Source organism: Sparus aurata, chromosome 4 (genome assembly GCF_900880675.1).
Source record: "Sparus aurata chromosome 4, fSpaAur1.1, whole genome shotgun sequence".
NCBI lineage: Eukaryota > Metazoa > Chordata > Actinopteri > Spariformes > Sparidae > Sparus > Sparus aurata.
Genome location: NC_044190.1, coordinates 30,173,976 through 30,197,513, shown reverse-complemented (window position 1 = coordinate 30,197,513; position 23,538 = coordinate 30,173,976). Strand labels below are relative to the sequence as shown.

The 23,538-nt window shown below is 42.1% G+C and overlaps 1 protein-coding gene across 3 annotated transcripts in view; it reads left to right on the top strand.

Moving 5' to 3' along the window:
* itsn2b (intersectin 2b) overlaps positions 1 to 22,818 on the top strand; it is a 35,216-nt gene extending 12,398 nt beyond the window's left edge. For 2 of the 3 annotated variants that reach the window (XM_030413906.1, XM_030413905.1), the window contains exons 9-41: positions 1,242 to 1,305; positions 1,895 to 2,032; positions 2,168 to 2,250; positions 2,986 to 3,248; positions 3,348 to 3,497; positions 3,668 to 3,808; positions 4,461 to 4,548; positions 4,858 to 4,997; positions 6,912 to 6,992; positions 7,348 to 7,529; positions 7,676 to 8,490; positions 8,811 to 8,932; positions 9,029 to 9,283; positions 9,415 to 9,611; positions 10,325 to 10,380; positions 10,996 to 11,162; positions 11,303 to 11,333; positions 11,441 to 11,562; positions 12,017 to 12,113; positions 12,221 to 12,415; positions 15,350 to 15,471; positions 15,584 to 15,690; positions 16,072 to 16,255; positions 16,410 to 16,508; positions 16,637 to 16,720; positions 16,851 to 16,934; positions 17,548 to 17,610; positions 18,108 to 18,257; positions 18,347 to 18,465; positions 18,570 to 18,652; positions 18,739 to 18,822; positions 19,252 to 19,425; positions 20,414 to 22,818. In XM_030413906.1, coding sequence (XP_030269766.1) covers positions 1,242 to 1,305; positions 1,895 to 2,032; positions 2,168 to 2,250; positions 2,986 to 3,248; positions 3,348 to 3,497; positions 3,668 to 3,808; positions 4,461 to 4,548; positions 4,858 to 4,997; positions 6,912 to 6,992; positions 7,348 to 7,529; positions 7,676 to 8,490; positions 8,811 to 8,932; positions 9,029 to 9,283; positions 9,415 to 9,611; positions 10,325 to 10,380; positions 10,996 to 11,162; positions 11,303 to 11,333; positions 11,441 to 11,562; positions 12,017 to 12,113; positions 12,221 to 12,415; positions 15,350 to 15,471; positions 15,584 to 15,690; positions 16,072 to 16,255; positions 16,410 to 16,508; positions 16,637 to 16,720; positions 16,851 to 16,934; positions 17,548 to 17,610; positions 18,108 to 18,257; positions 18,347 to 18,465; positions 18,570 to 18,652; positions 18,739 to 18,822; positions 19,252 to 19,425; positions 20,414 to 20,562 — 4,889 coding nt within the window. In that variant the 3' untranslated portion in view covers positions 20,563 to 22,818. The remainder of the gene's footprint in view (positions 1 to 1,241; positions 1,306 to 1,894; positions 2,033 to 2,167; positions 2,251 to 2,985; positions 3,249 to 3,347; positions 3,498 to 3,667; positions 3,809 to 4,460; positions 4,549 to 4,857; positions 4,998 to 6,911; positions 6,993 to 7,347; positions 7,530 to 7,675; positions 8,491 to 8,810; positions 8,933 to 9,028; positions 9,284 to 9,414; positions 9,612 to 10,324; positions 10,381 to 10,995; positions 11,163 to 11,302; positions 11,334 to 11,440; positions 11,563 to 12,016; positions 12,114 to 12,220; positions 12,416 to 15,349; positions 15,472 to 15,583; positions 15,691 to 16,071; positions 16,256 to 16,409; positions 16,509 to 16,636; positions 16,721 to 16,850; positions 16,935 to 17,547; positions 17,611 to 18,107; positions 18,258 to 18,346; positions 18,466 to 18,569; positions 18,653 to 18,738; positions 18,823 to 19,251; positions 19,426 to 20,413) is intronic. The other variant, XM_030413907.1, reaches the window with a different exon arrangement.
* Positions 22,819 to 23,538: the final 720 nt, after the last annotated feature.

Here is a 23,538-nt window from a genome sequence, read left to right as displayed (position 1 = left end):
TCGTTCTGTCACTGCAAGCCTTGCTAGACCTGTTCTCTTGAAATAGCTGTGATACAGTCAAACAACAATGCACACACTTCAGCCAGACTTGCACATGATTTCCTCCCGGTGTGACTTTGCACATTATGACCAGTTCAGAACATTAAATAAATTACATCAGAGACTTTTGCCATTTTTGTCCCTTGGTCTAATCCTTTAGTAGAGAGCATACAGCTACCAAAGTCCTTTGGTTATCATCACTAATATCCAGGTAAATGAATGAGGGTTAAAAATCTCACCTTTTCAACCTGAGACTACTCTTTACATCAGAATAAAAAAAGTCTGTTCACCAGACACATCTTAGTTTAAAGAGTATATTGACACATAGTGTAACTGTTTTTATGCAGTAGGTTATAGATTACTAGTTACCCTGTTAAAAATGTTATAAGAAATATAACTATTTTAGTTACTTCATCAAAGTGATGTTACTTATTACATTTGAAGACATTTCCATTTCCATTTAGGACATTTAGCAGACGCTTTTGTCCAAAGCAACCTACAATAAGTACATTTGTCGCAAGAAAGAAACCACAACATATTACATTTGATAATGTCTGAATGAAAAAAATAGAAAGAATTTTCAAGCCCTCTTCTGAGCAGAGTAGCTGCTATTTATCAAGGCTACTGAAAGTACATAAGTGCTATGATTTAAGTGCTAGCGGTAATAAGATACAATAGCATAAGACTTTGTGATTAATTTTTTAACAAATATTTTAAACTGCGCTATAAAGCTTCATGAGACAGGATGTACTTTTTATTCTATGTGACTTATTGTGGTTACATCAACTTACCTGTGGATGTTTCCTCAATACTTCACCAAACATTTCAAAAGAGACTTTTCAGATCCAACAAGAGAAGCAAACAGAAACACTATAACTTTCAGCGCTTCCTGCTGAATGAATGGAGCCTTTATAGAAGTAGAGACAACTCCTTGGAAACCATTCTGCCCCTGATGTGTTGCACTTCAATTTGTCCCATAGACTTTGCTGACCCATATTGCCTCTTATTATGCCAAAAGAAGTTGGACAAAAAGATGCAAACCAACAGAATGAATGTTCTTTTCTACATATAACACACACACACACACACACACCCAAACACACCCAAACACCCCATTGACCCCAACGACCTCATCCTCTCTTCACCACACTCACACATCTGTGCAGTACAGCTTGTCTGACATTTGTCACTCTTGTTGCCAGGTCAGCAGGTGAGAGGTGCCATGGCGACCACGATGCTGACTCAGACACAGCTGGCTTCCATCTGGTGGGAATATCTGTGTGTTTGTACTGTATCTGTGTGTGTCTGAACATGTCCTTTTGATTTCTACACTTTTGTGTTCAAGAGCCAAAGTCAGGTTTGGCAGCCATATTTAAGAAACCTAATTCCACTGTCACTGGCACTGTATGACAATAAGCCAGTTCTTTGTTAAGGAAATCTTTGATTGCAGATAAAGCCTGCTCTTAGTATCTATTATCGGTGAACACAATGAAGTAAGATTTTTTGTAATTCCCAATATTTCATACAGTATTTATACAGTACAGGCAGCAACTAATGATTGTTTTCATTAAATAAAGGTGTAGTATTCATATTGTTCCTGTAACTGAGAAATTTAGTCTCTAACCTTAACTAGCATGTTCAGTAGTCTAATGTTACTTAGCTGGAGTGAAAACAGTTGATAGACAGAAAGTTGTAATCATACTGAAGTTCTTGGTTCTCTAAAGGTCAAATGTGTGTCCTAGTTGTCTGAAGGAACCTTTACATGCTGTATGTAATTTTACTGCAATCAGAGGTCATAGAGTCAGAGTAAAGTAATTTAAAAACCTTGCACCTCCTATTTGTAACCCTCCTGCAGGAATCTAGCTGATGTGGATAAGGACGGCAAGCTGAAAGCAGAGGAGTTTATTCTGGCAATGCATCTTGTGGACGTGGCAAAGAGTGGACATCCACTGCCGCTGACACTGCCAACAGAGCTGGTACCACCCTCACAAAGGTATGTGGACACATAGGACTCAATCTACCCCGTACAGTACGTGTTAGTGCTTAGATTTAAATATGTTAAACATGGACCACAGCAGTCTTCAAACTTCAAGTCTTTCAAACAAGTTATTTAAAATCTGTACTCTAGGACTACAATGAATGGATCCAGCCCTTCTCCAGCTCTGATCAATGACTTGGAAATAGAACCTCCACAGAAAGCCAGACCCAACTGTAAGTACCCACTTTACTAACCCTAGACCTAAGAGTTTAGTCTGTTTAACTGCTGCATTATGTTCAGTTCTTGTCTTGTGCTATATTCTGTACAATGTAATGCAGAAATGATACCTAGTAATGTAAGATCACCAAGTAAGTGCAATCAATGTGTGGATCTTGTCTGTGCAGTTGACTAGCAATAATATGATAATAATAATAGTTTTATCTTGTCAGTCTCTTGTCAGTGTTTATAGCATAAACATACACATCCTAAACTGCAGCTAGTCAAGCCCAGTGAAGTGGCTGTAAGTAGTGCGGGGCAGCGCACTACGGTGTTGGGTTTGTACACACTATCGTCTTTCACAAAGTCTCAAGGCAGGTTGTGGCAGCTAGAATTAAAGGATATATCAGGTGTTTTTAATATCAGGTTCACAGCTTGAAGCTATTTTACAACCCCTTCATCGCCTTAACATCAATTCCAGTCTCTTAATCCTGTCTATCATTATTTATCTGTGGTAGATTTATTAAAAGAAGTCTGTACAGGCTTGTGTTTAAACTATCCATTGTCATCCTTTTCAAACACACAAGCTCAAATACTTTATCAGTAATTAGGGGTATATTTAGATTACTTAGCTAAACTGGATTAAAATAAGTTTTTAAGGTCTTTATTCATTCATAAAAGGTTTATAAATGTACTGTAAGACCAAGTCAACACACACCAACTACATAAAAACTTTATTTGTCCATTTTCAGACTCGTTTGAGGATAAATTCAAAGCTAACCTCGAGCGAGGAAATGCAGAGCTAGAGAAAAGACGACAGACTCTGCTGGAGGCGGAGAAGAGGGAGCAGGAGCGGCGTGCTCAGAAGGAGAGAGAGGAGCGAGAGAGGAGAGAGAAGGAGGCTCGGGAGGCCGAGGAGAGGAGGAGGAAAGAGGAGGAGAGGAGGCTGGAGCGACAGAGGGAGCTGGAGAGGCAGAGAGAAGAAGAGCGGCAGAGAGAGATCGAGAGAAAAGAGGTGAGGGTATATGCTGTATGGAGAAGTATGAATTTCCTGTATAGGCACAGGATAGAGTCGTTTCTTTACACTTAAGTGTCCCGCGTGGGTTCATTCTAGGCTGCACAGCGGGAGCTTGAGCGCCAGAGGAAGGAGGAGTGGGAGAGGAGGCGGCGAGGAGAGCTCCAGATAAAGAAAGAGCAGGAGCAGGATGATATCATCAAATTAAAAGCGAAGAAACGGAGTCTGGAGATGGAGCTGGAGGCTGTGGTGAGTGGTGAAGAGACATTGTAGAGCTTTATTTCACTGCTGCATGCACAAAACTGTAGTCATGCACTATTTACCTCCGTCTGTCCTGCTGTGTCTCATCCATCAAGGACACATAAGAGGGGGTTTGTAAAGAATCATCCATTCTCTCTGTCTGTGTCTCTCTCATGCAGGGTAACAAGCACCGTCAGATCTCAGACCGGCTTCGTGACTTTCAGAACAAGAAGAAGCTTCAGAAGACAGAGCTCGATCTGACCAGTCAAAGGATAGAGACACGACAGCAGGACATGATCAACCTGCAGAAACAGCTAGAGGTGTGTGTGTGTGTGTGTGTGTGTGTGTGTGTGTGTGTGTGTGTGTGTGTGTGTGTGTGTGTGTGTGTGTGTTCTGGGTTTTTCAACACATTTTGTTCATGCCCAAGTAGCCATGATGGTTATTAAAGGGTAATACCACCCATTTACACAGTTATGTGTGTTTGCAGGACTTTGGGAGAACTACTGCTTATGTGACGAGGTGGCATAAAGCCTTTTGTGGCTCCAGAGGAAGCTGCGTGTAATCTGATAAATTGCTTGCTGTGATGTCATGCTGAATTGTGGGTATTGTAGGTGCCAGGTTTTAGAAAAGAAGTCCACTGGTCTACATATTTGGATTCATCATGGACAGTTCAAAAACAAAATATCAAAACTGATACAGCAGAACCAGAGATAACAACTTTGGAGGGATATTATCAGATTGCATCTAAAGCCACAAAAGGCTACATATTATTTTTTCACACAAGCAGCAGTACGTTCTGTATAAAATCCCCTAATGTGTAAAATTGGTGGCATTGCCATTTATTGGTTAGAACAATTTTTTGTGTTATCATTGATTGTTGCTTTCTTAAGACTGTTTACATTCACGTTGTCCCAAATATTTTCCTGCAATGACGCATTTCTTGCTGCTTCTGATGCGTTTCCTCTCGGTTAGGAGTTCCAGAGGAAGTTGTCCCAGCTGACTCCGGAGCAGAAGAGATTGACGGAGAAACTCAAAAACATGGGCCTGAATAACATGCCTGGTCAGTGTTGATGGATGCAATGATAGAGTTCAGGAACAATATATTATGGATTGGGGAATAGACTGTTGGATAGATGTTTTCTTTTGCATTAAGTAGTATAGTAACACAGAATGTGCAGTTATTGAAAGCTGCAAAACAGAAACACCAAGTATGTAAAAAGGTTGAAAGTATCCTTATTATTATAATATAAATATAAATTGTATGCTAAAACAAGTTTTGGAAACCTATTAATGAGATTGTAATTCTTAAGACTTTCACTTTGTAAACTTACCTCATATCATAACAAACTTTGTTTCATTTTGTTCTTAGTGTCAGCCATGTCCGCCCTGAAGATTGGCACCACGGAGAAAAAGGGGACATGTATGAAACTGCGAGAACAGCTGGAAGCTCTTGAGAAAGAAACTGCTGCCAAACTGGCTGATATGGACCAGTATAACAAAGACATGCAGGTAAGAACTGAGTTTACATGTCTGATATGATTAAAATGGCTTTACATGGCACTTTTCACATAGAAAATTCATATAGAAACTTTTTTATCCTGGTATAACATGGAGTTTAAAGATTTTTTTTTTTAAGTTTTATGTCAAGTCCTCTTCATATGAACTATGTGTATTTTGTATACATACATACACTCCTTTTGTATCCGGTATGAGAAATACAGACCAGTAGTAGTAGTAGTAGTAGTAGTAGTAGTAGTAGTAGTAGTAGTAGTAGTAGTAGTATCAGTTGAGAGACTGGCAGTGTCAGGGGAACATAATGTTTGGGCCATTAGTCACTTTCTCTGTTCATTTTTTTTTCACAAATCCACATTTCTGCTGCCGTTTCAGCTGCCTCACATTACATTATTAAAGGTGTCATCACCCGGAAATCGCAATTTCTCTCGTTAAATCATGCATATTGGTGTTGGACCTCTGTTGAAACTTGCCTGAAAAGCTGGAGTTTGAAAGTGGCTTATTTTTTTCGCTTTGGCTCTTTTTCTGAACAGGAATAGCGCACAGTAGTGCGCGTTCCTAAAGTACGAGATTTTGACTCTGCTCCTGTGGTGACGTTACCACAGGAGGCTACTTGCATATTAAGCATCGGCTCACAGCCGTCCTCAGCCAGAGTGAGCACGCCGAATCTGCTTATTTCTCTGTCATTTTCACGCCATACATCGTGACCGCCAGCATTAAAACTCAGGTCTTACATGTAAAACACGAGTATGAAAAGTAAGACGGAAAAAAAAAAAAGAATTTACCATTCAGAGACATCCTGCTGTAAACGTGTCTCTTCCACCGTCTCTGCCTCTTCACTCTCCTGTTCGGTTTCCGACTCTGGCTCGTACATAAATGCCTGAATTCCGTAAGGTTCGTCATTTAGTGTGTGTGCCATGACAGGGAGCTGTTTATGTTTTGGAGTCTGTGTGTGCATGCAGGCTCGCCCCCCATTCCGGCTCTGTCCTTCCTGCGGCCAATCAACGCGCGCCTCATTACATATTAATACAATGCACATCCGGACCGGTCAAAACCTCGCGCATAATCTCGCGTGAGAAAGTCGTGGTATGAAAAAGTGTCAGAACAAGCTCTATGTTTGATTTTTAAATTTTTTTTTTTTTTCTAATAAGTTTTAAGAATTGATCCAAAGTGATCCAAGAGGGACTGGATATGTAAAAAACCAGGTGATGACTCCTTTAACACATTATTAGCAGGTAGTCATTCGACTTCTAGCTCGTTTGCTTTGAAATCTCCATCTGTAGAAGCCGGACTCATTCTTTAAAGTATCATCACATACAAACGGGATAAATTACTCAATTTAAAGTTTTAAAGTATAAGGCAGGGTATAAAAATGACTTCCACCTGTGATAAAATGAACAAGGCGGTGCTTCTTGTGTGAGGCTTTAATCCAGAGCTGGTTGTAGTTTTGATTATTTTTCCTTTTGTTTTACACAGAAATGTAATTGATCACATCTTTAAATCTTATGTGCCTAATCATTTTATGGCACTGTGTTATCTGTAACACATTTGTGTTTTTGATGACTTTCAATTTGAAAGAGTAGAACTTCAACATTTTAAAAGATTAACGCATTAATTGAGCATGTAATGCCTGTTTTTGGTTGTACTTACTACTACAGCTTGGCCCTTGATTAATCTTTTCTCTCCTTCGCCTTTAATCACTCCTCTCCATTATAATCTTCTTTTTTGCCTTCTGACACGGATTTCATCCCTTTGTTGTAATTAACTTTTATTCTTCCCTTCTTTTCTTTTGGAAAACGATCTTTCTTTTTTCCCCATGCTGGATTCCTTTCCTCCTTTCTCTCCTCTGTTCCTCCTTCCTCTCTCTTCCCTCTCACCCATCTCTCATCCCTTTTCCCCCCAACTCTACAGTATGTGGGTGCTGAGGACTCTATGCTTCAGGCTGTCTTCTGTCTGCTGGCCTGCCTCCGTAACCTCTTCTACCTACTAAAGGTTTTCGCGTTAGGTCTCTTTTTTGTTCTCCTTTCCTCTTCACTCTGTTATTGGTCATTATTCTATATATATTTCTTCATCACATCTTGTGTCAGTGCTGTTTTAACTTCTCTGGCTTTACCTTTTTATCGTATGTCATGTCGCTTTGTTTTTTTCTCATTTATGTCTCTCACACCCTTCTACAAATTGCTCAATGTTTAGGCACCTGTGTGCATGCTATGAGTTTGTGCATGATGTGTGTGTTCAGTACTTCCATCAGCCCATTATGTCTCTTTAGTCAACTCACTCTTCAGTTCAATCACACATCTTTAACTCTGCTAGTAAAGTCGTGTTTTTGTGTGTATTTGTGTATCAGGAACTCAGAGAGAGCCAGAGAAAACAGCAGGCAGCACTGGAGAAACTAAGGAGCATCAAAGAGGACAAACGGCGTGAGCTGGTCCGGAAGAAGCAGCAGGAAGAGGAGAAGAGGAGGAGGGAAGCGGAGAGGAAACAACAGGAGGAAGAGAGGAGGCAGAGGGAGGAGGAGGAAGCTCAGAGGTATTTTTGCTTTCACGCAGAATTATTTTTAAATTTGAGTGTCATGTTGAAATAAAGAAATATGAAGTAAAATGTCAAAAGCATACCTTTTCATTTTAATCTACAAACGTTCTAAATACCGTCAATGTCTTCCTTCCGTCCTCAAGGCGCATTAAGATGGAAAAAGAGCGTCAGTGGCAGGAGAAGCTGAGGAGGGATGAAGAGGAGCGTCTTCGGAAACTTCAGGAGGAGAGAGATGCCAAAAAGAGGGAGGAGGAGGAGAAAGAGAGACAAGCTTTAATCCAGGCTGCCAAGGAAGAGGCTGAACGAGAGCTCAGAGCCAAGGAGGAGGCAGAGCGGAAGAGAAGAGAGGTAGAGGAGAGGAAGAAAAGAGAGGAGGAGGAGCGACAGAAGCAAGCGGAGAGACGCAGGCAGGAGGAGGAGAGGAGAAAGCTGGAGGAGGAGCGGAGGCAGCTAGAGGAAGAGAGGAGAAAACTGGAGGAGGAGAGGAGGAAAGAGGAGAAAAGACGGAAAGAGGAGGAAGAGCGACGCAGAAGGGAGGAGGAGAGGAAGAGGCTAGAGGAGGAACGGAGAGAGGAGGAGCGCAGAAGAGAGAGGGAGGAGGAGGACAGGAGGAGACAGAGGGCGGCCGAGGCAGCTGTCCGAGATTCAGAGGAGAGGAGAAAGCGGGAAGAGGAGGAGAAGAGAAAGAAAGAGGAGGAGGAAAGGAGAAAGAGAGATGAAGACAGGAGGAAGCTTCAGCAGCAGCAGGAGGAGGAGAGGAGGAGGCGTGACGCCGACAGGAAGAGGATAGAGGAGGAGAGGAAGAGAAAGGAGGAGGAAGAGGAGAGGAGAAAAGCCGAGGAGGAGAAAAAGAGGTCTGAGGAGGCATCTCGTCAGCAGCAGCAGGCAAGTGGAGTAGGGAAGGTGGACATCCAGGAGAAACTGACGGCTCTGCTGAGAGGACTGGAGGAGAGGAAGGGTAAATCACACACACACACACACACACACACACACACACACACACACACACACACACACACACACACACACACAGGTGCAGCAGCAAAAATTTGGGACACACTTTCGTCTCTCTGGAGATGCCCACTTCCACTCCTGGCTAAATTTTTGAGATGGCACTTGATATGGCGGACCCTCCATGTGGATGGGCAAATGGAGTGGGCGGGGAGAGGCTGTAGGGAGTCGTTTGAGAAAAAAGCCCTCAAACGTCCTGTCCTCAGTGTGTAATAAAACAAATTTTGAAGCTCAGTTCACATTAAAAACGCTGATGTGCTTCTTTAGGTGGGCAGCCCAGGGCCACACAACACAGGAAGTCAGCAGCTCTCACATCCTTCAAAGCGCTCTACCCGTTCACTGCACGGAACAACGAAGAGCTCAGCTTCAACGCAGATGATATGATCGAGGTGAGAAAATCATGTTTTATAAGGGCTTGACAAAAGACTGCAGGCCACTCACTCTTCTCTTCTTCACTCTTTTACTTTGTTGTCTCTTCCTGTCAGGTCGATGAGACAACAGAGCGGGAAGAGGGTTGGCTGTTTGGAAGCAAGCAGGGGAAGATCGGCTGGTTCCCAGAGAGCTACGTCGAGAGAGTGGCCCCATCAGACATGGCCAATATTACTGCCGCTGCTGCTGCTAAAGTGCCACTCCAGTCACAACTTTCCAGTGCCCTCGAGGCTGCCAAGGCAGCAGGGACGAAGTCTGCCTTCACGCCAACGCACTCAGCTAACCCTGCACCCTCTGAGACACAAGGACAGGTGAGAGGCTTACATAGTGTAACAGATTATACAATTGTCCCTTTTACTGCTTTACCATCTACGACCCTTTGATTACCACAGTATGAACACAGTGTTTTCTTTCTTTCTCTCTCAATGTCTGCCCTAATCAGAAGGTGGTTGGTAACCTGTCAGCCCAGGCCCTTTGTTCGTGGACAGCAAAGACAGACAACCATCTGAACTTCGATAAGGACGACGTGATTCAGGTGTTAGAGCAGCAGGAAAACTGGTGGCTTGGAGAGCTAAACGGTGAACGGGGCTGGTTCCCCAAGACATATGTGACACTGATGGGAGAAGAAGAGAGTTCAGAGTGAGTCTGCACACATATTCTCTTTCACACTGATGAGGAGTGGTGTAGGGGCACTGGGGAGACTCAGTCGTACTGATTTTTAAAGTAGAGCAACGTTACCTCACACAAAAACAACCAACCACACACTACCTTTGTACCACTTGTTCATCACAGTCGCAAAGTCATGATCCATCACATACCTATTATATTTCTTGTGTAAACTTCTGTAGCCTGAAGCACAAACCTGTTCACTTCCCTTACCAATATATTATGTGGCGGTGTGGATGCTTTTTATCTCAAGGTAAATCAGTGAAAACCTGCATCGGTCACATGATAATGCCTGTGTGTCAGTGAGTGTAAAGGTGTGGTAACTATTTGAGTATGTGAGGTATTTAGGCCACGGACATGTTTCCTTCCCCCCTCTGTAATGAGGAATCTGCTGTGTTAACAGTTTCACAGAGGCTCTTGATTTTCCAGTCAATCAAGCGCATTTCCCAGCCTTCTGCGTTGATCACAAAGTTTGGCTGATGACCAAACAAATGAGATTCCAGATTGATGAGGCCAAATAAGAACTTGTTTCAGGACTTTTGAATAGTATGATTACTGGCATTTCAACCACAAATCTACAGGGCATGGCAGGAGGGAAAATGTTTTGGTCGTACTTCACTTGGATAAATGAATGGGTGGATGTAATATATTCTGTGTATGGTAATGTGGTCTTTCTGTGATTGCAGCATGAAGAGTCCCCCTCCTGATGCTTCAGAGTCCGGTGACAGCCTGCAGCTTGAAGGTACAGTAATGTGTCCTCTGAAATGTCAGCCTAATGTACTGTCATTCAAGTCATTCAGTTCCTAATTACTCTAACGTTGGAAGAGCACAAATTCAATCTTACAAATTTATTAAGCAACTTTAAATATAACCTTCCTCCACATGAAAAATATTTTCTTTTTTAAGCAACTGCTTCAAAAACCTTTTAAGAGCACTTTACAACTACCCAGCCACTGACTTCAATACTCACACAGCCTTAGAGGCCAATGGAGAGGATGCAAATCAGACACAAATTGATGTGACACAACAGATAAACGTCAGCCACTGCCATCTGTGAATGTCTTCTGTGCAGATGGTCTGCGATAAACCAGTGAATCACAATAATTATTACACACAACATCCGCTTATTCGCAGCTGTTTGTCCAGTTTATGTTTTAAACTAGATGATTTTTCAGGTGGTTCAAGGGGCAGACATGACATTTTTTTTTTATTTCCCTTTAAATCATATGAAGTAGCTGATCATCCTCTGTATATTCAGACTTTGTTGTGAATGTCAGCATAACTTAGCAACAGGCCTTGCGTAAGCTGCACCCTTAGCTACTGCTCATTAATGTTCATAAATTATTTTTCTTTCCAGAATTCGTTGCGCTGTACACCTACGAGTCTCCGGAGCCTGGTGATCTGACATTTGGAGAGGGAGATACGATCTTGGTGAGCAAGAGAGAGGGCGAGTGGTGGAACGGCTCTATAGGTGACCGCACAGGCCTCTTCCCCAGCAACTACGTCAAACCTAAAGAGGCTGATGTAAGACCACTCAACAAATACTAACATACAATTTATGATGGACTGCATTATGTTGAAAGGTCTTCCTGTTCTTTTGTTCTCACTCTGTGTTTTTTGTCCTTCTACATGTTTGTAATGATGATGCTTTTGTATTTTTTCAGACTTCAAGCATGTCTGGAAAGAAGAAGCCAGGTAAGCTCACCACCGTCACCATCTGTGACTTTCGCATAAAAACACTAATGCCTGGTTTTGCAATTTGCTGCACTCTTAAGTTGCATTTGTGTCTTTTGTGTGCGCAGAGATCGCCCAGGTGCTCAGAGCTCACTCCTCTACCGGCCCCGAGCAGCTGAATCTTGAAAATAATCAGCTCATCCTCGTCCTGAGCAAGAACCCCTCTGGCTGGTGGCTCGGAGAACTGCAGGTCAGTGTTCGGCTGCTGATCACAGAGGATTTTCAGTGGGTCCTTAGTACTGTAGATAACTTCAGAGGGTCACTGATTCAGTTTATCTCTACTCATCTTTACCTTTAACATCACTGTAGCAGCCAGGTCAAGTTTACATTTTCTCTACTAGACTGAGAGTCACTGATAACTGTTATCCTTTTCAAACATTTATTAATTACTTATTACTTATTAATGAGTATTTTAACCATTTATTCCATCATTTTAAAGGGGCTCTTGAGGTCAGTAATCCAGCAGAACAATTAGAGGAATGTCTTAGAAATAAACAGTATATTCTGCTTTTTATTAGCTTGCAACGTGTCAGATTTATTCTACGCCTCCTGATCCCCAAGCATGGAAGCCCCTGCACAGCTGGAGAACTGCGTGTTCCATGATTATGAGATAACTCTTTGGTGATTATCTTTTCTGACTCTAGGCCCGTGGCAAGAAGCGTCAAAAGGGCTGGTTCCCTGCCTCTAATGTCAAAATACTGGGATCCAGCAGCGGCAAGTCGACACCTGCACCCCCACCAGGTAACACACGCACACTTTTATGCAAGTCAGGTGAAGATAGGGGGTGTGAAGCAATGTAGAGCAAGAGACAACTCTCACTTACATGCTGGTCCTCTTCTCTCTCTCAGTCTGTCAGGTGATCGCCATCTACGACTACACAGCCGCCAACGGGGACGAGATGAGCTTCTCCAAAGGTCAGCTGATCAACGTTTTGGACAAGAACGACCCCGACTGGTGGAAAGGAGAGCTCAACGGCGCCACCGGTCTCTTCCCCACCAATTATGTAAAGATGACCACGGCGGACTGTGACCCCAGCCAGCAGTGTAAGTAAATCCCTTAAACATCATTCATGAAGGGAAATATGCACGTTTAAAACAGACGCTCTTCGTCCATGTTGCTTTAAGCCATTTACTAATACTTATCCTCTGCTCAACTATACAACCCCCACCCGCCACCATTGATGTTTTCTCCACCCGCCCATCTCGTCATCTGTATATCCTCTCTTCTCACTGACTATTTCACTGTTTCCTCTGTTTTTTTTCCCCACTTCCTCCCTCCCTACCCGATCTCTGCTCTTCCCTCTCTCTATCCCTTCATTCCTCGGCTTCTGTCTCTTTCTCCCTCTAGGGTGGTAGAAAGTCCTCTTCCTCCTCCTCCACCTCCTCTTCCTCTCCTACTCCTGACTTCAGAGAGACGCACTATTGCACATTACTCTGAAGGGGCAGAGTGTCTGGACTGCCTGTCTACTAACTTCTGCCACTGAGCTAATATTACTGTGTCTGTGTCCGTGTGTGTGAGAGAGAGAGAGAGAGAGAATGAACATGTGTATGTTTGACAAAATGAAGGTCCTGTGTTTCCTGTGTGTGACTCAGGACCTGAAACAACTTTTGTAATGACTCTCAAGGCTGATTCTGTGAGTTGTTTCAGACTTTGGTGCCTTTTGTGATTTCCTCCATCTTTGTTTTTGACGTGAACTGATGCTGAATCATCATGTGATTGATGAGAAAATACATCTGAAGCAAAGGGATAGTGGGTCTCTCTGTGGCTTGTCTCTTCATCCCTTTTGTATTTTCCCCATTATATTCATGCCACGTCACCCTCATTTCTCCTCATCTTTTCTCTTCACCTCTTTGCCTTTTCTTTTTTTCCCCCTTCTTACTCTCCAATTTAGAGAGTTAAGCTCACACAGAGCCCACTATTTCTCTCTGTCACACCTCAGAGATGTGTCTGTATTCAGACACAATGTGCAACTTTTGCTTTCACTTTTTAAGCCTCGTTCTTTAACCTGCAAGCCTACAAGGACATCTTGATATAAAATGGACCCCGCACTGCTGCACTAAAAACTGCTTAAATGAAGGCATGACGTGGCAATTTGACTTTTTACATTCATCAGGAATACTGAACGTTCAGGAGGGCTGTTCAGGATTGATCATAAACATGAGTGGTGAGCATATTCAAAATAAATCAGTTTGTCGGTCTCTACTAAACAGATGTTCAGTAGGTGTAGCTTTAAAATCTCAGTCCTCCCTATTGCTTTTATATTATGTGAACTCTGTTAACTATAACCATTTTGCAGTGGGCCTTTGATTTTACGCATTTGAAAAGCTTCTGTTTAGCTTAATTGAGACAGAAAATTAAACAAACAGAAGCTAACAGTTTTTCCTCCGTGTTTAAAAGCCATAATTGGGTCGGCTGTTATCAGGAATATAAGAACGGTTTGAAGTGACTCTTCACCGTATGGCTAACTGTTTCAAAGCCACTGACAGACGTAAACTCTGCCTCCAGGGATGATGCCACAAACTGCTGCTGCACCTTTTAACTGAATGCTGATTTGTTGCTGCTTCTCTCGAAGTTTTTGTATGTGCAGTCTGTTCATAGTGATTAAAAGATAACATCACAGTCATCATTGTCAACAACTGGAGAAAAAACAAATCTATGCAAGCTTTACTTGAGATTCTGTGAGTCCTGCTGCGCGGTCTGATGAATACTGAGATACAGCGACATCAAGAAGATGAATTCAAAATGCTACAATACAGTTTGGTTGTCTTTTGTGCAAAAAAAAAAAGCAAATTGCTGCTAAAGAGCATTTCATTCAAAGCTTATCGGTTTCAGTTTACCAAAAACCCGCCTCAGATCTGTGAAAGGCTGCACTAACATGGTGTGAACCACAATGACAGGAAGCTGCCTCAAGAGTTCATACTGCAGGAGCGGGGGCTGTTAGCACAATGGATTTGACACAATATATAATGTCAATATCTGAACAAGATAGTGTAATTATTTTTGAAGATGTGTCTTAATATATTTTCTGATTCTGAAGTAAAACGTAAAAAAAATAAAGATTGATTTGAGATGACAAAGTGTTTTATTGTTCTGAAATGAAATACCAGTCTACACTTCAACGACGTGTGTGCATGTGTGTGTCGTACGTAGTGTTTGTATTGTCAACACAATGATTAAGATGGACAGATATACGGTATATGAACATCCTTTTTAACCATTTCAAGTCGCCTGCACTCAGCTCAATTCAGAAAACAGGTTACTTCAAAGGAGCTGTGATCATACAGGTATCTTGAAAATATTCCCCATTTCCTGCACTTATTTCAGTGGCAGAAGTCACTGATAACCAGGGGGAAAAACCAAATGCTTTTTGTGTGTCAAAAGGTGAGGAAAAAAAGGAAGAATCCCCCTTCCTGTTTTGGTACAAACAGATTTGGTCTAGGAGAATTTTTTGTCGGATAACAGCAACGACAAGATAACAGCAGAGACGGAGAAGGAGACGGGAGAGACAGGGAGGCAGGCGGCAAACTAAAATACATAAAGAGACGACAAATCGGAGTCGTAGCTATGGATTTACAGAGCAGATTTAACTTTCTAAACCTTTGGGATGAGCCAGACGATGAGGGAGAGGAAAGAGAAGGGCTGATGAGGGAACTGTCAGCGAATATGGGACCCTCACAATGGGCTAATGGGTCCCCTGTAATGGGTAAGTGTGTGTGCGAGCGTGTGCGTGTACTAACATAGTCTTCTTGTTCCTCTTTGTTGTCTCACTCGTTCTTTCTGAAAGCGTCAGTTATGTGCCAGAACAGCAGCACCATGTTTGTTTTGTTTTTTCATCCATATGTCCAGCAGGAGGCAGTAAATGCTGTGCTAAAGTATTGCTGTGGTTTAAGTAGTGGTTTGAATTTTGGTTGAATGCGTCTGTACAAAAAAAACAATCACCACTAACCTTCCTCTTGTGTGTTCCTCCTCCTCTGCAGGGTGTGCAGACCTGAACAATCTGGACTCGATGGGCCCCCAGGAGAAGAAGAGACAGGGTTACATCCATGAGCTGATCCAGACTGAGGAGAGATACGTGGAAGACCTTCAGATAGTGCTGGAGGTGATAGACACGTGTCTTGCTGACTAAATCATAGATGAATATACACAGTATCCAGTGAGGCAACCATCTGACTGCTTCATGCCTGTACTGGTGTGTGTGTGTTTTTGTGTAGGTTTTCCATAAGCCTATGTCAGAATCAGGCCGGGTGAAGGATGCAGAGATGGCCATGATCTTCGTCAACTGGAAAGAACTGATGGCCTGCAACACTAAACTTCTCAAGTAAATAGAGCTGAATGAGATTAAGAGAGGACAGTCGATCTGATATGAGTGTATGAATCTTATACAAGTGCAGATATTCTAATGTCGTGCCTGTGAGGGAAATACACATCTGCCTGACTTTAGATTCCCAAGTTGTGCAATGAACCGCTCTGATGTTTCCAGAAGTTTTAAGTTCAGCCTTCAGCCATATTTGTTTTTATGTTACACCTTTTTCTTTAAACGACCATCGTAAAAGTTAGAGGACAGATAAAAAAAAAAAATGAACAACATTTTTTTATTATTATATTATATAAACCTTTATATTACATAAATGTAACAAAAAAAAAGACTTACGGGAAGTGGTTACCTTAATATTTGACCTTCCTCACAATGTGTGTGCAGGGCACTACGTGTTCGCAAGAAGACGGGCGGGGAGAACATGCCAGTGCAGATGATCGGAGATATTCTGGCGGCGGAGCTGTCCCACATGCAGCCCTACATCCGCTTCTGCTCCTGTCAGATCAACGGAGCCGCTCTGCTCCAGACTCGCATCGACAACGAGCCGGACTTTAAGAACTTCCTCAAGGTAGGAAGGAGAGGGCTCCAAATCAAATGTGAAACCACGGGGACAGTTAACATTGCTGCTGATTGTATCTCATGAATGCAGAGAATTAAACAATTAATCAATTTAGAAAACACGATTGTCTGTGTGTTTAAACCTTGTCTTTTATCCCCATCAGAAAATTGCCACAGACTACAGGTGTAAAGGCATGCCGCTGTCCAGCTTCCTGCTGAAACCCATGCAGAGGATCACACGCTACCCGCTGCACATCAAAAACGTAGGCCATCGTGTTCATGGGCGCGTCTGTGTTTTAAGCTCCTCAAATGCTAACCTTACTGTGTGTAATTAAAACAAAAGAACATTTTGTGTGTGTGTGTGTTTGTGTGTGTGTGTGTGTGTGTGTAGATCCTGGAGTGCACGGCTGAGGGCCACGCTGACAGAGGTCCTCTGAAAGAGGCTCTTGAGAGGGCTGAAGAACTGTGTCAGCAGGTTTGTTTCTCTCATTTATGACTTCATTTGTTACTTTGACTCCACGTCGAGGTTATTTTCTGTTCTATTCTGTGTGGACGGGGTCTTGTCTTTGAATATCATTTCTCTACTGACAAATTGTTTTGAACAGGTAAACGAGGGCGTGAGAGAAAAGGAGAACTCTGACAGACTGGAATGGATTCAGAACCACGTACAGTGTGATGGCGCGGCAGAGGTATTACGCTTGCTTATAATTTAATCAAGTTAATTATTTGTGGATTGAATAGTTATCAGCTTGATTACCTTCAGGGTTTCTGCTGGTTCCTTAAAAAGTTCAACATATAATTTGTTTTAAAACGATCGCTCAGATTGATTCCATTATGAATTTAATGTTACTTTTGTATATTTGATTAGTCTGCAGTCTGCTCTTTAAACAGGAAGAATTTGTACTGATCATGCCCTAACAAAACTATGTAAGGAAACCAGCAGGGAAGCAATAACTACTAAATACTGAAGCATACCCAGCTACTGTGTCACGATGTGGTGATTGGGCTAATGAGTCATCTCCTCTCATCAAAAATAATATATACGTTAAATTATGACTGGCAACATTATGTCAAGTTTTGTATTCGCATTGGGAGCATCACCAAAATTAGTGTGACCCACTCAGCAAAAACAACATTCACTCCTGCAAGTCCAGTAAGCAAAGCAACATCTGTAATTTAAAGGTCCTAAAAGGCTTTAAATTTAAATTGTTGTACCTGCAGAAACCCCGTGTCTGATAAGTGAGAATCTTTGTATATAAAGAACATATAAAATATCCCTCTAAAGTTTCTCTCTGTCAACAGAATCTGGTCTTTAACTCTCTCACCAACTGTTTGGGCCCAAGGAAGCTGCTCCACAGCGGCAAGGTGAGTAAAACTACAATGTGTTTGTGGAAACCAGAGTCTGTTCCAGAAAAAGACTATAATTTTTTTCGTTTCACTGAATGAATATTTAAAAATGTTAAATGTTAAACAGACCAGACAGGCTGGGGAGTACAGGGTAGATGAAATGTGAAACATCTGCGGGTCAGATCTCAGGATGACGTGGTTACACGTTACAGAGAGTAAAAACTTACACAGTAGAGATCAGTGAGCCAGTTCATCTGAGCAGAAACCCAACGGAAGGTTGATACGCCACTGTGAATAACATCGTTATATAAACTTTTGGGTTTTGTGAATTGAATGTCTTCTGATGCTGAACAGTCAACTAAAGTGGCACCATTTTTACTGAGCAGCTGAAAGTGGAGCAGAGACAATTTACAGAAGCAAAAATGTCAAGAAAACATGTTTTTTAAATCCTTGTACTGTTTCATTATCGTTGATCAGAAAAAATATGTCTGTATATATCACTTGTTTCTTTTCAGATGAACAAGGTGAAGAGCAACAAGGAACTCTGGGCTTTCCTCTTCAATGACTTCCTGCTTTTGACCCACGCGTCTAAACAGTTCACCTCGTCCGGGCCTGATAAACTGTTCAGCAACAAGAATAATGTACAGCTCAAGATGTACAAGCCGGTAAGACATACACAAAGTTTTGATGTCTTCTTTTGAGGCAGTACTTTGTATTTCTTTCCAAAATAACATAAAATGTCTATTTTCGGTAGCCCGTGCTGCTAAATGAAGTTCTGGTGAAGCTGCCAGATCCCTCCAGCGATGAGCCCGTCTTCCACATCTCGCACATCGATAGAGTCTACATACTCAAGACCGACAACATCAATGAACGGTAGCTGCATGCAGACGCACGCACATACACACACACAAACACACACACAATTTTGGTGTGTTTGGTGGCCTTTACGATTACCGTGTTACATTTGCGTTTTCCAGGACAGCGTGGGTTCAGAAGATCAAGGCTGCGTCTGAAGAATTCATCGAGACAGAAAAGAAGAAAAGGGAAAAGGCCTATCAAGGTTTGTCGCTGCACTCTAAAGACGATGGCAACCGATTTGATGATCTCTGGGTTAATTGCTCTCTTTGTGTGCGTGTGCGTTTGCAGCTCGCTCTGTGAAGGCTAGTGGAATCGGCAGACTCCTCGTCACCATCTTGGAGGCCACTGAACTCAAGGCGTGTAAACCCAACCGTGAGTGTGGATAGACGCAGGTTACAAGATGCCCTTACAGTTCAGTGGACTAAGAAACACACCATGTTCTCAAAATGTTTAATCCCTGCGTTATGGTGAACACACCGCTCCATGGATACCTAATGAAGATGGGATGAAGCCACATTTAATTATGAGGCCCTGTCATCCCTTTTTTCATCAGATTAGTCTCAGTCAGAGGCCTTTCTGTGACCTCTAGGCTGGTTATACTTCCATAATGCAAAATGTTAATTTTGTTTCATTTTTGAGTGGCTGAACCTTTCATCTGTATTCATTTTCCGATTTTTCTTATCCCCCCACTCCCTTTTCCTGTTCTCTTTTCGATCTTCTTCATCTCTTTCTCGACCCTCCTCTCCTTTCCTCTACCTGCACTTGCGCCTTCTGCTCACCTGCCTTCATGTCGTCCTCCAGGTAAGAGTAACCCCTACTGCGAAGTGACCATGGGAGCTCAGATCTTCACATCCAGGACGCTCAACGACACGCTGAACCCCAAGTGGAACTTCAACTGTCAGTTTCACATCAAAGACCTTTACCAGGACGTCCTCTGCATCACCATCTTTGAAAGGGACCAGTTTTCACCTGATGGTCAGTCACCAGCTTAACTCTTCCCTTGTCTTCTCCGCCCTCTCTCCTAATCAACATCTGTCCTGGAATAGCCCAGTCACAAGTGTCGTAGATCCTCTTGTGATATGATCTCACGATTGATGAATTAACAACGAGGCCCAAATAGTTATGAATTTCTCAGAGACAGCTTATCAAAAAGTTTCTAAAGTTTCTCCTAACTCAAACACTTGTGAAATGTAACGATCAATTAAGGGAGTCTGGGGACTTCCTCCACAGGAAACAAAGAAGTAGACTATATTTGAAACTGTTTACTGTATTTCTAAAATTTTAAAGGTTTACTGCTATTTTCATAGATTGAGTGAAAATGGTGGAATCGCTGCAAACAGCTGCTAAATGGCAAGTAAGACGCACTTAAGATACAGAGGAAGACAGGCTGGACACAACTTAATGTTTTGCTTTTAAAACCAAATTCACAAAAAAAGTATGACTAATAATTTATATTCCAGTGAACCACATGGATATCAGACAGCGTGTAATCCATTCTGCCTGTTTTCGTAGCTGCTTCTTCTTTCACGGAGGACGTCATTTGAGTAGGCGGTCGTTCAGTGTGGTTCAGGGCACATTCACATACACACTGCTTAAAGAATGTGGTCACATGTGGCTCAGACCACCTCTGAATGTGGTCTGAGTGATCGGATCTCAAATGTGTCCTCAATTCGTGGGGGCATACGCACTGAGGACGGACGATAATGCCAGGGCTGAACAGAGAGGCTCAGATTACCACATTCACGAGAGGCTGTTAATATTTTGTGTGTCTGCTTAGATTATTTTCTAAATTAACCTAAACCTAAAAATCCTGAGTGAAAACATGTCAATCTGTGTGATGTTTTATCACTAGTACACCATAAAATGTCTAAAATAATTAATCTCTAATTCTCTCTCTCTCTCTCTGTATATGTTTATTATAATTCCTTTAAAATGTGTCTTTGTCTTTCTTCTTTTACATCAGACTTTCTGGGTCGAACAGAGGTTCCCGTGGCAACCATAAAGAAGGAGTTTGAAAACAAGGGACCGGTGACACGTCGTCTCCTGCTGCACGAGGTCCCTACGGGGGAAGTGTGGGTCCGCCTCGACCTGCAGCTCTTTGGCAACAAATAGCCACGCAGGATGAACTGAAATAATAATGGAGTCTACTACAGGCATTGAAAATAAGGATCTCTTCCTCCAGATGCAGAATAACCAAATAAGAAAAGCTGCTTTCCGTCACCTAACGAAACTCCGATGGGCTCCCTTGCAACAAGACACCGGAAATGTGTCTCACACATCATGCCTTAATATTTTAATATCAGCCAGCACTAATAATACCTCGTCTGATGTCATCTGAATCTTCCAGTAGGAATTAGGGCCTGAGTGACATCACATCAACCCACCAATAGGAGTCTTTAGGGGAGAGAGGGGGAAAGCGTTGCATGACTGGTGCATCTGTTTGCACCTGCACAATATGTACTGTACACTTAAGAGGAAGGAGCACAGCCACAGTGGAGACGCAGTGTGCTGTGAAGCAGAATCCGCGTCCTCTGCTGTAATAATTTATAACATTTAGACAGAAAGAACTGGAGAAAGACTCTTTAGAAGCCAGTAATCATAAAACTGTTAATAAAGCAATACAGCTGTAATTCTAAAGATTCTTATCGATGCTACTAAACTAGACTGTCAGCTCTGTGTCTCAGAACGAGGGTTTTTTTTAAATATTCCGTGATGGAGACAAGCTTTGCCAAGTCTGGTCAAACAAGGCCATTTAATAAGTTAAAGTTGAGGTAACAAGTATTATCTCTCAGCTTACACAATATGTATGTGTTGGAGAGGAGATCACGACTGTCTCAGACTGTTTTATCTGTAACATAACGACTCTGAGTGCATCATAAACAGTAGATGATGCACAGCGGCACAAATTATTTCGAGACAACAGAGATGAGATGTTTTTTTGTCAGTAGCTCTGTTCTGGAGTCAGTTTACTACTATAGATCTCAGGATACATTGTTCTGGGTTAGTCTGTGTTTTCTTCATCTGTTATGTGGATGTGTTTGTGTGTGTGTGTGTGTGTGTGCAAATGTGTGCATGCATTGGGAGTATAAACAGACCTAATGTTTAGTTAAGATAAAGTACAGATATCTTCATTCGGGAGCTCTTTATGCTGCAAGTTTTGGAGTTGACTCGTAACTTCTGGCCTTAATACAAGTCATTTTTTTTTTTTTAGTCTTTTAAAATCTGCCAGTTCTTTGGGATGATGTTTGTGTTGACGGGATTCTTGGGATACATTTATTAGGTTATTTTTTCTCTTTTGTGTGCAAAGTTAGCCAAGGCCAAGTAGATTAAGTGCAAAAAAAATGGCACAGGTATGAAAAGCTGTATCGATGAACGGTTCTTTCTACACCAGCTGAGTCAGCTGCTCCTGCCTTCCTCTGTTTTTTTTTTGTTTTTTTTTCAGTTCTTTGGGATGTTAATCTTTAGAGGCAACACAGATTGGCACCTTGTCAGCAATAATAAACAGTATTCGCTCACTTGTATATTTGGTTCTCTACACTTTTACACTGCAAGAGAGATTTTTATTTTTTCTTCATCCTCCAGCGCTCGCCTCCCTGACGGCAATATTGTCCGTCTGTGTTGCCTCGAAAAAAGTTGACCGTTACAAACATCCTCCGAGGAAACTCTACAAGGACATGGTGTGTAAAAGCTTTTTAATTTATGTTGTCGGTAGACTTTTTGGTGTCTTCCTTTTTACTCTTTCTGTTTCTCTTTTCAAACTCTGAGCAGATATTAACGGGGGAAAACAAGTGTTGTATTTATTTCTTAATTTATGCGTGTGTGACTATCCAAAGGTTTGGAGCGACTTTGCTTGCTGTGTCATCTTGGATAATCAGCTGGTATCCACTGGGTTAGTTTTGAACGTGTGTGTGACGTCAATGTCGATAATGTGTTGAAGGGCGATATAACACCTACGATGATTGCGTTTTACTGTAAGTAGACTAGGTGTCTAGTTGTTTAGTTAGGCCTGCTGTTTTTGTTCTCTTGTGTTCTGTTCATTTGTCTTATTCAATCGACAGAGCTCTCGTTTTAAGTCCTGTATTAACCTTGTTTATTTTTAGAATTTGTGGAAAATGTGCAAATAGGCTGGACTACTTTCCTCCTCGTCTGTGTAGGAATGTTAAAAGTTTGTCTTTTGTTTTACTGTTTTATTTTCCGCAGCCTTCTGCATTCGACTGCTGCTGTGCTAACTGAGCTTATGGCCTCGCTAACCCGCATTGTCTGATCAGCCTGGAGTCTGTAACCTGCTGTTTGTACTCACTTTTGGCCTCCATGTGGCGCTCTCTGAATCAGGGTTTCTTAAGTCAAAATAAAGACATTAAAAGTGAACAAACTGTTAAATTATTGGCTGCATAAAGAAAGGCGACATTTACTTCTGTAAACTATCAGTGCGAAAACCTCCAGCAGCCGGACTATATAATCTTAAACGGACTAACCTATAATTTCTTTCAAAAACGTCGAAACGGCTCACAAGGCACTGCCTCAGCCTTCTGTGCTTAATTACAACATCTTACCAACACAGTTACAGCAGAAGAAGTCCTTTGCTGTTATTTTCTATTATTCTATTTTGTGTGGAGTTGGAACACAGTAATCATGATGCAGTCCTTTTGTGAAAGTCGCCAACAATGAGGAGAAATGACATGTTTGAGAGCCCAGGGGAGGACAGAGGGTTCTGTTTCACTACATTACAAGAACACACTGTTTCTTTTGTCCGGTGCACCAAACATGTGACTTTATGTAATTTAAGTAACGTCACAATTTGGTAAATAAATCATGAAACCTTAGATGAAAGATAAAGATAAACTCTGAAACGAGGAAAAACATCGTATTAAATGTAACGGTTAATATATTTTTCAATGGTTTCTGTTGATGTCCAGCAGCCACAGAGTCAGTAAAGCTCCGCGTGGACTTGTCAGTGCGCACCAATAGACCTCATTAAGTCCTTCTTCACCCTCCACTGGCTCTAAGTCCACAGGAGCAACAGTGGTTATGTAACCACAGAGTGGCTCTGGAAACGCTTCAGCAACACATAGCCGAGTCGCCCGATTC